Genomic DNA, 14,960 nt, shown 5'->3' on the forward strand with positions numbered 1-14,960 from the left:
ATTAGTTGACTAAGCTTTTTCGTATATAGCAAATTAATGTTATCTTCAATCAGCACTGAAATTTAAATTAACTTCGCAAATCCATTCACTACCATCTACTGCAAAGCAGAAAGCAAACTATCTTTCATGTTGACATGCTCCTTCCAGTGTGAAAACTCATGTATCATTATGTATTCCAAGCTTCTTACAAGTAAATACGACTTTGTGTGGTCATTCGTGTGCATGTTACTCATAATTACAATATTTCCGACTCCACTTTAAGGCCACAAAAGAGGGACAACACATCACCAACTTCTCTCCAGGTCTCCTACAAACTGTAATGAGCCATATTACATAAATTACACACTTTCCTTCTGCCAGTGAATGAAGCCTTTTATCACGACTCTTTCAACTTCCATTAGCTTTTAGCTCAGTGAAGAGCTAAATTACGGCAGGCCATGCTTAATGTTTAAACAAGACACAGAGCTACAATAATTACAAAAGAACACGACAGTGGGAAGAGCTGTGATGTTCCACGCGCAGAGCTGGTTGGCATAGTAACATGGCGAATATGTTGTCTTGGAGAGATGGTTTCTCTGTACTTAAAGATGGGCAAGTAACATGCTGTTGTTTTTCTCAGTTTATTTACCATCATTGATTTTTAGAGCAATTGGCTGTGTTCAAAATGGAATTATAGAGTTATACTTACTATATTCATCTGTAATGGATATCATGAACATGGACTTGGGATAACTTTAGTAAACCTTTGTTAGTCAACACCACTCGCTGCTGCATCCATAGATGCAAGTAAGACTTTATTATGCAAAGCAGAAGCCCTACATCAACACTGTTTTTATTTATTTATTTAATCCAGTTGGAATACAGTTCCTTGACGTTGTTCACATACGGTATCTGAAACTAAACAAAAAATGGGACCATTTTCTTTCAAAACATTTTTTTTTTGTTTTCACTTTGTTACTCTTATGTTCCCGGTCAAAAATAACCGGCCGTTGGAAATGAATGAATAATCAATGGACTACAAAATACAGAAATATGAAGTGTTCAGGAGCATCCCAGTCCTTTAGATGAGCACATATGTGGATGTGTGTTTGCACAAACAAAGCCCTTGGACATGTGCACACACAACACACAGAAAATTAATAAAACAAGATCTTCAAGTACCACTTGCCAAGAACAAGATGCAACGTCCTTGTACTCGTGATGTCATCAATAATTGCAACGGGCCACGTTATAGCACGTTTATGCTCACATGTAAATTAAACATCCCCTTGTGAGCGCGAACCTTAATTAATTTCCCACAAAGAGCAGAGAGTTGAAGAGGGCTCTTGGACATAACTGGCCCTCCTACTCTTCCTGTTGCAACTCATTTTAATAAAAATTAATGATGACAAATACGGTCTTGGCGAGTTTGTTTGTTTGTTTGTTTGTTTGTTTGTTTGTTTGTTTAACTGAGAGACAAGGAGTGAGAGAAGGAAAGGGCTAAAAGGAGAGTCAAAGGGGAGTTTTTTGGAGTGGGTACAAATGGAGAGATTGCATGGGTGATGAAAAAAGGAAGCGAGATACAGAGAAATGAAAAGATCACTTTGGAATTAAAGGGATAGTTCACATGTGGAAGGAAACCTGTGGGACTTTCTGCCCAAAATCTCCTTTTGCGTTCCATGAAGGAATTAAAATTATCCTCAGTCACCATTTACTTTGATTGCATCTATTTTCCATACAATGACAGTGAATGGTGACTGAAATGGTGACTATTCACTCCTCAGACTAAGCCATTAAAAAGTGGAAGGAAACCTTTGGGACTTTCTGCCTTACATCCGTTTTTGTGCTCCTTGGAAGAAAGAATGATAAAGGTTTCCTTCTGCATTTTTGCAGTTTAGTTTTGAGTTAAATAATTCTCACCATTCACTTTCATTGTGTGGAAAAAGATCGTATGAAAGTGAAAGGTGACTGAGGTTTGAATTCCGCATAACATCATCTTTTTGTGTTCCATGGAGGAAAGAATATCATACAGGTTTCCTTCCATATTTTTGTGACTTTGAGAAGTTCTCAGTCACTATTCTCTTTCATTGCATCTTTTGTCCATACAATGAAAGTGAATGGTGACTGAGAATTATGTACTCCTTAAAATAAGCAGTTAAAACATGTATGGAAACCTTTGGGACTTTCTGCCTAACATCTAATTTTGCGTTCCATGGAGGAAAAATTGTTTTCCTCAGTCACTTTCATCACATCCTTTTTCCATACAATAAAAGTGAATGGTGACTGAAAAAGAATTTCTCCTAAAATGTAGAAGGAAGACAAAAAACTTTGGGGAGAGAGTGGGATGAGAATGTGATTTGAACCTGCAATTTCTGCATGAGCACCAAGGCTCAACGTGTCTAATGTATGTTAACTAACCACTAGTCCACAACCCAGACTCTCCTACCGGAGATCTTGGCTCATCGCCTGTTACCTCACCTGATTTCTTTTCCTCTTAAAGCCTCTTTTAAATGTAATATCCTGGATTTGTTTGTTTAAAGACGACTTTAGATTCTGCCAAACTGTGTATATAATGTATTTTTCCAAGAAAATGGTCAGTTCTTAAAGTTTTGTGCATTATAAATGGACAGTGATACATTTTCCATGATGACTGGGGGAGATTCAGAACTATACACACAAATGTTGGAAATCACATTGTCTCCTAGTAATTTGAGAAACCTAGGCTGAATTATCTTATTCAGCAACCTTTTTAAATCATTGTGAGCTTGATTTCACTTTTCTTTTTAAATCCCCTAAATCCCCTTTCTTTTAAGTTCCCTTAAATTCAAGATTATGCAGTTCTGCTTAGTTTCACACTCAGATCAAGGGTGATTAGCTAAATTCCTAAGACTAGGCCTGTGCATGAGACGGTATGAGGTTGATATTTTGCCTAATATCTCCGGATTCCACAGAATAAAGTAAGTCATCAGGGTTTGAAGCAACTCGAGGGTGAGAATTATATTGAAGTTTTAGTTTTTGGGTGAACTATCACTAAGTTCTATGCCTTGACCTATATATGGTTTTTACAGGATAAATCCGGCAGCCGCTGACCAGGGCTCCGCCTCTCCCCTAAAATCCTCCAAAGTCCCGACCTCCTCTGTCTCTGCATCTGCCAAGCGAATTGGCCGCTCTTCTTCTTCAACCAACCTTAAGAGGTAAGCTAGCCTCCCCTATCTTCTGCTTCATCCATTCTTCTCCATACTTCTCTACTTTACTCTTTCTGCATAGCAGGTCATTTTCATGACTCGCCTCTCAATCGCCTCTTCTAGATAGTTGCCTCTTAATGGATGTGGAAAAAAATAGGTTCATTGATGCATCACAAATCTTTTTTTATTTTTACTGGACTGATCCACAAAAATTCAAAGTCTGAATTTTAGAATAATTATGAAGTGACAAGCAAAAACGGTGACACTGACTGAAGCCCCAAGAGATTAATGATGAATCAATTTTCATTCATTAACGATTGTTGATCAAGGATATTTTTTAAAATTTGCATCCCTAATTGAGATGCATAAACAATTTGATTGCGATTCACTGAATCAATCACAATTGTGTGGTGCCTAAATATTCCCTCCTTTTATTACTTCCAGACTTTTTTCGAATAACTTATTCTTCCTTTTTTCTTTCTCTCTCTCTTTTTTTTTTTTCCCTGTCTTTTCTCCTCCTAGCTCCCTGGTGGCCTTTTTTCCTCTCTGTGACTACCCTATGCTCTGAAATGGAGAGCAGTTGAACGCAAGGAACCAAGATGGTTCGCTTCGTGCTGTTGGCGCACTAATTTTAAATGACTTGCTCCCTGCTGTTTATTTAATCAGCAGATAGCCAGAGCCATATCACCTTCAAATAACTATCATTGTTTCACTCTCTTGAAACCAGCACTTTCTCAGAGTCATATGTATTTTGGGACCAAGTGCATATCCACTACTTTCTAGTAATGTTTTAACCATATAAATGGCACTTTGTATCCACACATTTTATGCACACATTTAAGGCCATGCTTCAAATTTGAAATGTCAAAGTGCAATTGTACACAGAATTGTCTCTTTTCATACCTAACAGTATAGAACAGAAAAGTTGCAGTCTAAAAGTAATAGGACTGCAAGTTACCGCCAAAATAATGTCATTACCAATGGCTAAATTAAAAATGAGGCATCTTTTTGATGCATAGCTGTTACTGAAGTTTGATCGTTGTGAAAAGTCTCTAATATTACATAAAGTAAATAGTAAAGTTCATGCAATTATGTTTTCATTATCTATCATTGCTGTAACTTCCAAGTAGGTGTGGGCGAGATACCGAAATATGAGGTTATGCAAAACTCCACCACATGGTTGGAAATGCACATTCCATTCGTTTTTATATTAAGAGTTTTAAAAAATAAAAATAAAAACTGCTAAGACCTCTGCCCTTAGTTACAAATATGGAGAGAGAAAAGCAATTTAAAAAGCCAAATTATACTTCAGATTTCAGTATAATTTTTGCTATTAGCACTGTACGTGCGGACTGTCCGCATGCAACCTCGTTTTTCTAGACAGCCCACGTCTCTGCGCATTGTCTGCATAGACGCCTGGCACTGACTGCACTAAAAGAGTGTCACAAAGCAGTCATCACACATGCATCGAACACATCCCCGTTTTGTTCCGCTTTCAAACGAGTGTACTTTGAGACGCAGAACGCTCGACTGTTTGCAAGAAGGAATGGCAAGTATACCGTAGCCTTAAAGCCACGTTGATGCCAATCTGTTTTCATCTGAACTCGATTTTCCATATTCTAACATTCTAGTTTCTCAGTGTGGGATACTAGAGAGCATTTTCCATTTGTTGATGACAAATGCAGCAAAAACAAACAAAAACGTATTAGTGTGGACGTGACCTGAATGACCTCACCCTTATCAAACAAAAAATATAAGAAAATAAATTTTGCTTGTTATTGCCCACCCCTACTTGTGATTATTTGGTTACATGTGCCCATCCCTAATCGCCATGTCTTAAAGTATAGATATTGTAGAGTACAAGTGTGTTTTTTTTTAAGTTGAGTCGTCATGAACATCCTCCACCCTTCTTGTCTGTTTCCCCTCCCCTGCCCCCTCATCCTCCAGCACCAGGTTAGCAAGCTCTCTGGGTAACTTGTATGAACCCGATGAAGAAGACAAGAGCTCTAGAAAACGGTCCTCCCCCTCCTCGTTCACTTCCTCAACTCCTTCCCACCCCATCCGTATGGGCTACAGCAGCCCCCACAATTACCACTACGAAGTCAACAACAACAATCAATACAACACCTCCAGTGCCCCGAGCACCAATGGGGTGAGCCCAAGCAGCGGCACAAAAAGCCTCACCTATAACCTCAACCACACTAGCCTGGGGGGATCTTCCGCCATTGGAAGGCTGGGGGCCGAGGAGCAGGGACACCACAGAAGCCCCCCGGCAGGGTTGAGCGGGGTCTCGGCACGCTACCTTAGCCGCTCCATTCCTGTAAGTAAATTATTCTTCCTTTTATCCCTCCAAAGATACACAAACCCAGCAGCAGCATTTCATACCCTCATGAAAAATTACAATGTTAACCATTGTTTCTGCCAAAATGTCATGATTGCAATTAAAATTGTTAACCTGGAATTATGCTATGGTCATGTCTGAATTACCATAAAGCCGTGATCACACTACACTTCGCACTCCATTTACTTATAATTAAACTCATCTGAATGGGGGAGACCGGAAACACAAGCTCATTTGTATAAATTTAGCATTAAACTGCACACCACAGTTCAAGTTTGGTGAACTCTGACCAGCAAAGACGTGTGACCAATTGAAGAACTAAATGTCACACATTTGGCTCAGTACAAAGTATACATATTTCAAAGTGGTATGGTACGTTTTTATTGTTGCGGGAAAGTGATTAGATGGTGTATTTTAACATTGACTACAATGTTATGTTTTTTTTTTATTTATTATTTATTGAAATCAGAAGCTCTCAAGTATGACTTTATATCTTGTCTGTTGCGGTGTCCAAAATAATGTTGATGGTGCAAAGCCTAGTGCGATAACTCTTCATAAAGCGGCTTTCGACTTGTAAGAAAGTTCACATCTTTACCAAACTCGTAATTACTTACTGAAAATTTACAAAAGCTCTGACTTCTCCCTATTAACTGCCACTACGTTGTGTAAAAAGTTAAAGGTAATTGCCAACGTTTGCACATATTTCTGTTTGAAATAGCTTTTTTTTTTTTAATATATATATATATATGAGCTGTGTGACTCAAATCTTTTTTTCTAAAACCCATTTGAAATTCTAGAGGGAACCCTTGGCAAAATTAGACTTGCGTGATGGACAAATGGACATCAAGACTGAACAGCTTTATTATAGCCAGTGTTATCTGGTTCACTTTCTTTGCTCTTGAATATCTGACGTATAGGTCTCTGCGGAACAGTAATAGGCGTTTCCCAATCTGTGGGTGTTTTCAAACCGGGATGGACATTTCTCAACTATCCAATGAAAATAGGGGATCTTAATGTAGTAGGCAAATCTTGTAAAGCAGTTGAAAAATGCCCATCCCGGTTTGAAAATGCCCACTGATTGGGAAACACCCAGTTTATTGTGCAGAGACACAAGCCTCAAATATTTTGCAAGATCATATAGACCATACAAACCGTAGAAACTTATTATACATGTATTTTGGTGGGTATTATTGTTACTATGGTAATTTTTTGTTGGGGGAAACCCTTCTTTTGGGAATTCTTCCTATATCACTTTCTGTGTCTCCTAACATGTGATTCTGTCCTTTTGCATTCTTCTGTATACTTGTTTTATTATCATTTAAAACCTGACTATTTGCATGTGTCCTTATTTTTACCCCTTATACGCTAGTGTGCATGTATTCACGGCTACTTCTAATGCTCCCAGTTTCTCTCTGTGTACCGTCTGTCTCTGGTGTGTTCAAATAAAGCACTTATTTAGATGTTCAGATATAGACCTAATTACCATTGTCAAGTGAGCTTAAATCGAGTGGTCGGAACGAGACTAATTTTTCAATTTCATGCTAATCTGCAGCTTGCCTGTGAGTGCATCCCACGCTGATGCTCGGAGGAAATCAAAATGATTACTAAATTAACTAAAATATTAAAAAAGGCTGAGCAGTGATTCATTAGGGATATGGAAACAAAGGCTTTAAAGCCAAGCTAATATAAGCGTCTTTTATTTGAATGGCAAAAAGCTGTGGTGTTCTGGTTTGGCAGTAATTTGTGTACAAACATAAGTACTAGTGGCATCTCAGTGCTGCTGTTTGATGCAGTGGGAGTGGTTTAGGCTGCAAGAAATGTTAATCTCAATATTTGATTGTGTATCAAACAAATGGTCCTATGCCTTCAGCTGGTGAATTTGCAAATAGTTCCTGTCGTCTTTACTTTGCCTGGAACACTTAGACTGCATTGCAGTTTAGGGTTTTGAATAGAGAACCAGGTTTTATCCTGAGCAGTATTATTTTTTTATAATTACTGGAATCGAATGATTTTCATGATATTTGGTTCAGAAATAGTTCGGCAACCTCTGATTTAAAAAAAATAAAAAATAAAATAATTAATAATAATTTTTTTGCCAATGCAGACAGAACATCTTAATATGTAATGTGCATCAGAGCCACCCTAAAATTTTGCAGTTGTCATTTAACATGCATTTTATTTTCTGTCAACGTTTCCGCAAAACAATGTAAACATCTTTTCGTGGTCACATTGTTCATTATTGTTCATTATAATTTATAGAAGGGGCCTGGGTAGCTCAGTGGTAAAATACGCTGGCTACCGCCCCTGGAGTTCGCTAGTTCGAATCCCAGGGCGTGCTGTGTAACTCCAGCCAGGCTTCCTAAGCAACCAAATTGGCCTGGTTGCGAGGGAGGGTATAGTCACATGGGGTAACCTCCTCTTGGTCGCTATAATGTGGTTTGTTCTCGGTGGGGCACGTGGTGAGTTGAGCATGGATGCCGCAATGGATGGCGTGAAGCCTCCACATGCGCTATGTCTCCGTGGCAATGCGCTCAACAAGCCACGTGATAAGATGCGTGGGTTGGTGGTCTCCGACACGGAGGCAACTGGGATTCATCCTCCGCCACCCGGATTGAGGCGAATCACTACGCGACCACGAGGACTTAAAAGCACATTGGGAATTGGGCATTCCAAATTAGGGAGAAATGGGAAAAAAAATTAAAATAAAATAATTTATACATTTCGTTAAGTGAAATCAGTGGTCAAGGGTCATCCTCCAGCCCAAGCTCCCAGTTCCGTTTATAAGAAACACTTGACCAGTGCAATAATTTGATTCAGCTGTGGTATCACGTGATAAGGGCATTCAGGTCGGAGGAAAAGTAGCTTTTTAGTGGAGTGTTTTTGTGTCCTCACCAGAACTTTGTTCTTTCATATAGGAAGTCGTCCTACCGGAGGGAATTTGGTGGTTCCCCTTCAACATCCTGTTTATTGTTGTTTGTGAATTACATGTAAATCATGTGATTTCAAACTACATAGGCAGAATTTCTGGCAGCCTCTCCCATTTATTTGATTTGGCGATTTTGCCCATATCACCCCCATTTCCGGATTTTAGTGAGCTGGCTTTGTTTAGAACATCAGAACTCCAAACGTGTGTTCTGACTCGAAGCTGAGTCAAAGCTGCACTGTAGCAGTGATAACCATTGTTCTCTAAGGAATAGTCCAGATGAGCAAGTGATTTTTTTTATTTATTTATTTTTTTTTATTCTTTACTTTGCTTATCTGCAACCCATCCCTTTCAGATGTTTGAAAGATGTTTGCAATTGTATTCCAGACGTTTACGATTTCGAATGTTTGCGAATCTGCTCTTAATACCTTTATCAGATGTTTGTAAACAAACTACGCTTGAAGTAGAACACTGTTCTTTCTACAGCTTTATGCACACTTTCACAGATGTCTCTTCTTTCTCTGCCGAAAAGACCAGCTTAAACAAGCCTAACATTTAAATGTTTAAACTGGTTTAGCTGGTTTCTCATCCTAGCCAAGCTGATCTACAGCTGTTTTATTTAGTCGGACAGTTGGTATCCCAGACTGTCCAGCTGACAAGTGCCCCAAACCATTTTAAACCTGTCAAACTAGACCAGTCTGAGCAAGTGGAAATCAGCTAAGACTGGCAAACCACCTTAGGCTGTTTTTTTTTGTTTTTTTTTTAAAGCAGAATTCCCTTTTAAATGTACATGAATTTGGCATTTTGTTTCTTTGTTACGTTACACATTTAGTTTCTCTTCCCCACCCCCAACGAATCAAATGTATAAAATTTGTAATTGTAAAAATCAGTCCTTAACTATGCATGTTGTACACCTGTCTTCTAACTTAAGTGGCTTTTTGCACAAATTCCGTTTTCCCCACACACAATTAATGCAAATGTATTTTCATTTTCCGAACTTTGACTTTTTTTATTCTCTTATCTCCCCTTCATTTACGCCAGTGTCACTGTGTTTTTCTAATGTCTCTGCTTGGTTTTTTCGACTATTATTTAGCTACCATTTGCCATGCCATTTTCCATAATTATATTTGGCTTCAAAATCATTTTAAATTCACTTCTGTATTTTCCACACTTACCTTTTTTTGTTTTTCTTTTTTGCAGTCCCTTCAGTCGGAGTACGTTCAGTATTGATGCGGAAAATTTCTGTTAATCCCGTTCCATAGTGCTGCCCTGGTTCCGACCCACAACGCCATCACTGTGACTGCTGATTCTCCAACTTTGTCACAGGCACTCAGTGAAACAAATTCGAGAGTGTTAAGACTGAAAGGCTCCCATATGTTACATCCTGCAATGACAGGGTTGAACTGATCTGGAATCTGCTGTATGCTGTAATTAACCGAAGACAATGAACTTGCCATGGCCCTCTTTTTTTTTTTTTTTTTTTTTTTTAAAGATATTTTCCATGTATGAATATACGTAGCTATACTGGAAAAAAAAATATTTTTAGATAATTTTGTAAAATTTTTGTCCTTACTATTTTATCTACAATTACACAATTGTAATCTTATGCTTGATGACAAGCACGTTTTGTTAATGTATTTGTGTATCTTTGGACTATTGAGTTTGTTCTGAAGCCTGTATCATGTTTGAGTGTACTTACCGAATAACACATCAAGTGCGAGGGCTATGTTTGAAAGGTGCAAAATGGGTTGACTGCTAGTGTTGTCTTCAGTGGGATTTTCGGGCTGTTTTTAGGCACATGAAACTGATTAGTGCATGTTTTCTTTGGTTGGGTTTGGTGGGTCCAAGGTTGGCTTGTATCCACACAACAACGGATGGCTAATGAGACCCCAACCATTTGCAAGCACAAATTATTTTTCGCTGTACATGAAGGGTTCTGTTTGTTTAGTAAGAGTAACAGGTTGGACTCCTGTTCTTTTCCCGGGCCTTTGACATTATAATGTGCATGATAATCAAACTAATTCAGCTCACTCGCTCTTCAAGGGCTGCTGAAAACACACAAGCAGACACTCCATCTTTCACGTTTGTCAGTTTCACCAGCACTCCAAAGCACCAATAAAACACCTTAGAATGTATGCTTAAGTTGCACACTTTTGGCTGCTGGTCTTAACATGCCTAAGCCACGTCCACACTAATTTGTTTTCATTTGAACACTTTCCTAATGTCATCGTTTTCCAAAGCATTCGGCAATGGAGAGCATTTTCAAAACCCTCTATTTTTGGTAGAGAAAAATGCTGTTCTAGTTTGGATTAGAGGCATAAATGTAATGTGTTTTCAAACTAAAAAGTATTAGTGTGGACAAGGCGCTAGGCTGTATGGTGGTGATTATGGATGCTTATACATTCAACGGTACATGGTAGTATAAAAATACGCAACATGGCTTGTTCACGGATCTAGGCTTTCAATTACAATGGAAGCTGATGTAAAGGCAACAATATACGTAAAACCCATTATGTTCTTAATGCACATAATGAATGGATAAACTACTCAGAAAATGTAAATGTAAACGAGTGTGTCTACTGAAATTTGGATACTTGTCCAGAATTGACTGTAAAATCATCGGATATGAGGATGTTTACAATCAGGTGAAGATTATTTATCGTACAGTGTTCGGTTTACCTGCAGGGTTTAAGCTAAGACTGTTGGAATATTCATGCAAAAAGAATAGTTAGACCAAAAAAAAAAATACAAAATTCTGTCATTTAATCGCCCTTGAGTCGAACGACTCCATATATTTCAAGTCTCTTGAATATGTCTGTTAGCTTTGCGCGAGGAACAGACCGGCGATAGTTCTCCAAACTCTTTCGCCCTTTTCCAACATTCAAACTTGCCGCAGCTTGATTTGTTACGAGACATGAGAACCAATGGCTTTTGATGGCATTGATGTCAAACCTGTCAAGATGTGACAATTTTGAAAATGTGAATGCGTGAGATATGAAAGCTGCGAGGTTTTTGGTAAATCACGATTTAAATTTCAGCGTGTTCCTCATACAAAGCTATTTATTGGATGGCTTCAGAAGACTTTTAGTGCACAAGTCATATGAATGGATTTCGTCCCCATCCACTTTCAGTGCATGGAAAAGAGCGGCGTGAACATCTATTTTGTTCCAAGAATGAAAAGGGTCATACAGGTTGACACGAGGGTGTGTAAATGACAGAATTTTCATCTTTGGGTGAATCAAACCCTTTAAGTTTATCTTTGAACAAATACTTCAGCACACTTTCAGTGTGTTTGCAATTACGACTTGATGGATGAATTCTTGAGTCATGTTAATTGCTCTGAATGACTGTTCTGTATCCTCTTTCGCCCTGTAGCACTCTGTACATTCCAGATGTAATGATCTATGTATATAAACATTTTGGGAGGATCTTATTTGATTGAAGTATTCTACCTCTTTGATATATATGGTTGTATCTGCTGTAAACTACTCCTTGCTTATTAAATTTATATATTTTTGAAGCTGTATGCAAAGAAAATCTAACAATGTTATTGTAGATTGTTTTGTTTTTCACAAACATAGTGACATATAAAGTAAAATACAAAGTAGTGGATTGTACATTATTCTTTTACAATGTAAACAGGATTTCGTAAACCAGAACAAAATAAAAGACTAATTTTGAACAGAAACGTGCATTGTGTGGAAACCAACGTTTTTGCTTCTCTTTGTGCAGTTGCCCAATTAGTCTTGAAGTTAATACTGTACAGATTGTGTTCTTCAGTGGCAAAGTGCCTGACAACCATCAAAGTGTGAACTGCAAATCGCCACTGTTACGGACTAGAGTTCTGTTTTTCTTTGAGTTTGTCTGGCAGCAGGCGTTCTGCCGTGGGCGTCGATGACAGCTGTGAAAATGGCTGCAAGTCAAATGACTGTTCACAGCCATTACATTTGCAAGTATTTTAAAATGTCAGTTTCAGTTATGTATGAGTTGATTCTTGTTTAGTTTCTATTAGTTGTAACATTTTACAATAAGTTTGCATGCGTTAACATTAGTTAATGCAATAGTTAACATTAACTAAAAATAACCAATATTAATAAATGCTGCAACAGTATTGTTCAATGTTAATTTCAACATATACATTGTAACAAAAGTTGCACAAGTTAACATTAGTTAATACAGTAGTTGGCATTAACTAGCAATAACCAATATTAATAAATGCTTCGACAGTATTAGCAGCAAGTAACAACCGCAATAGTTAATGTGAACTAAAAATGTGTAATACTGTTGCAGCATTTATTAATGTTGGTTAATGTTCATTTATACATGTACTAACACATTTTAACATTAAAAGTTGCACAAGTTTACATTCATAAATGCAATAGTTAACATTAACTAAAATAACCAATATTAGTAAATGCTGCAACAGTATTGTTCAATGTTAATATATACGAGTACTAATACATTTTATCATTAAAAGCTACACAAGTAAACATTAGTAATTGCAATAGTTAACACTAAAACGCTAAAATTCAATAGTTCTGTTGCAGCATTTATTAATCTTGGTTAATAATTTCTACATGTATTATGCATTTTAACATTAAAAGTTGTATAAGTTAAGATGAGTTATTCCATATGAATCAACAATGTATTACCTTCATTTATATGTTTATTACATTACCGTATACATAATGTATGTTATTTAACAAAGTTAACCAAGATTAATACAGTAAATGCTGTAAAACTGTTAGTTCATGTTAACCAATGTACTAACTAATGCTAATGTATAGAACCTTATTGTTAGGTGTTACCCTCTTTGTACCAGTAGGTGCACGACCATGCAGAAAGTGTTCTCTTGAAGTCATAAAAAAAGGAAGACTATTCTCTTGCATACCAATTAATTTGAAGCACTCTACAATCAACTCTGTTAATCACCAAATCAAGTAGGGTACTTGAATAAGAGAACCTTCACGGGTCTAATATATTTTAATTGTAACTGGCCTCATGGGTTTCAGAAAGCTTTCATTTAGGTTTGTGAAGGTGTAATGCCTTAGAATACACATCAGCTCAATGATCAGCTCGAGGCAAAACTGCAGGTTTCGAGGCTGCTATATTAATAGTCTCTGAGTTGCTTTGAAATTAAACCAGCTTGACATACACGCGTGTTCCTTCTACCTGCTTTACATGCCTATCAAATGGGTGGATTTCTTTATTAATCTAGCTACTGTATTTAACACACACATTCATTATTATTTTTATTTTATATATTTTTGAGGTTACCTTGCTTGGCTTGTTTCCCAGCCCTGTTGTTTCTTCTTGCATCAGAACATCAACAATGGTGCTTTGACTTTATTCTTTGTTCATTTATCTATATTTTAAAATTTAAGTTGGCGATGTAAATGTCATATGCATCAGCGCTGCTATGTGTCAGCCCTGTTACTGTCATAACTGTCCCTTATTAAAACGGCTAAATGAAGTGTAAAACCATCAACCCTGTTACTTATCTGAAGACATGTAGTTATATCCCAACGTATATTAGTGCAGCCCTGTTTTTCCAGACATGCGGACAGTTCAAGTCTGTGCGCATCACCAAAGTCTTTCTAGCAAGTCAGTCCACTGTCGGCCATCTTTTGAATGCTCTCGGGAGGCTGTCTCCAGTCATGCCAGTGCAGCTCCTATCTACTTGAATGGGTAAAGACCAAAATCTCAAAAACTGTTGGTCAAGATTACGATCAAAGGACATATATCAAATCAGTAGTAAAATCTTGACAACACTGTTATCATAAATTTTGCTTCTTTAACTCAGATTACGCTAAAAACTATATACTGTATAGCTAATGTGCACGCGCCTTGTTGAGTTGATTGACAGGCGATGTCTGTATCTAAAAGGTGATTGGCTCTTTTAACTGTAAGACGGGACTTCCTTTCTACATCTGTTGACTGTTGGGCACTAGAGCTTCTTGGTTGGGCGTTCCAATTTCTCCCATTCATTTAAATATAAGTGGCCCGTCTCTGCTAAATAATCTCTGGCGTCGCCTGCGCATGTAGGTACTAGAGCAGACCTGGGCAAATTATGGCCAGTGATCCGGATCCGGACCTCCAAATGGTTTAATGTGGCCCACGGCTCATTTATCCTAAAAGCGTTTTTTTTTTTCATTGGATATTTCAGTTATCTTGCACTGGGACCTAATGCGCCTCCACAAGCGATTAACATGCTCAGGGTTGCCAGATAAGAGACACAACACACCCAATTTTAGATTTATACTTGTGCAAATTTGAAATATTCCACCTAATGTTATACTTATTTTGTGCAATGTGGCAACCATGCACGTGAGTGCGCTCTTTCTAGCGCTCGCTTTCCCCTTTGAACAAACTTTGCGATCTTTAGTGCGATATTCTTCTCAAGGAAAAGTGTTATACGGCTACTTTGTGTCCATTCTTGAGGCTGCTTGTTATGTTTGGTGCTACTAAGGGTACGTTTACAAGACAACGTTTTCAACTAAAAACAGAAAACTTTTTATGCGTTTTGGCTGTT

At 37.8% G+C, this 14,960-nt stretch overlaps 1 protein-coding gene across 3 annotated transcripts in view; it reads left to right on the forward strand.

The window, feature by feature from the left end:
- The window catches only part of LOC127438927 (dual specificity protein phosphatase CDC14AB-like), a 58,048-nt gene extending 45,934 nt beyond the window's left edge, over positions 1 to 12,114 (forward strand). Inside the window, exons 13-15 of one of the 3 annotated variants that reach the window (XM_051694831.1) lie at positions 3,048 to 3,173; positions 5,112 to 5,484; positions 9,629 to 12,114. In XM_051694831.1, coding sequence (XP_051550791.1) covers positions 3,048 to 3,173; positions 5,112 to 5,484; positions 9,629 to 9,658 — 529 coding nt within the window. In that variant the 3' untranslated portion in view covers positions 9,659 to 12,114. The other 2 variants (XM_051694832.1, XM_051694833.1) reach the window with 2 other exon arrangements.
- The last annotated feature ends 2,846 nt before the right edge of the window (positions 12,115 to 14,960 follow it).

This window comes from Myxocyprinus asiaticus, chromosome 50, assembly GCF_019703515.2.
Source record: "Myxocyprinus asiaticus isolate MX2 ecotype Aquarium Trade chromosome 50, UBuf_Myxa_2, whole genome shotgun sequence".
NCBI classification, from domain to species: Eukaryota; Metazoa; Chordata; class Actinopteri; order Cypriniformes; family Catostomidae; genus Myxocyprinus; species Myxocyprinus asiaticus.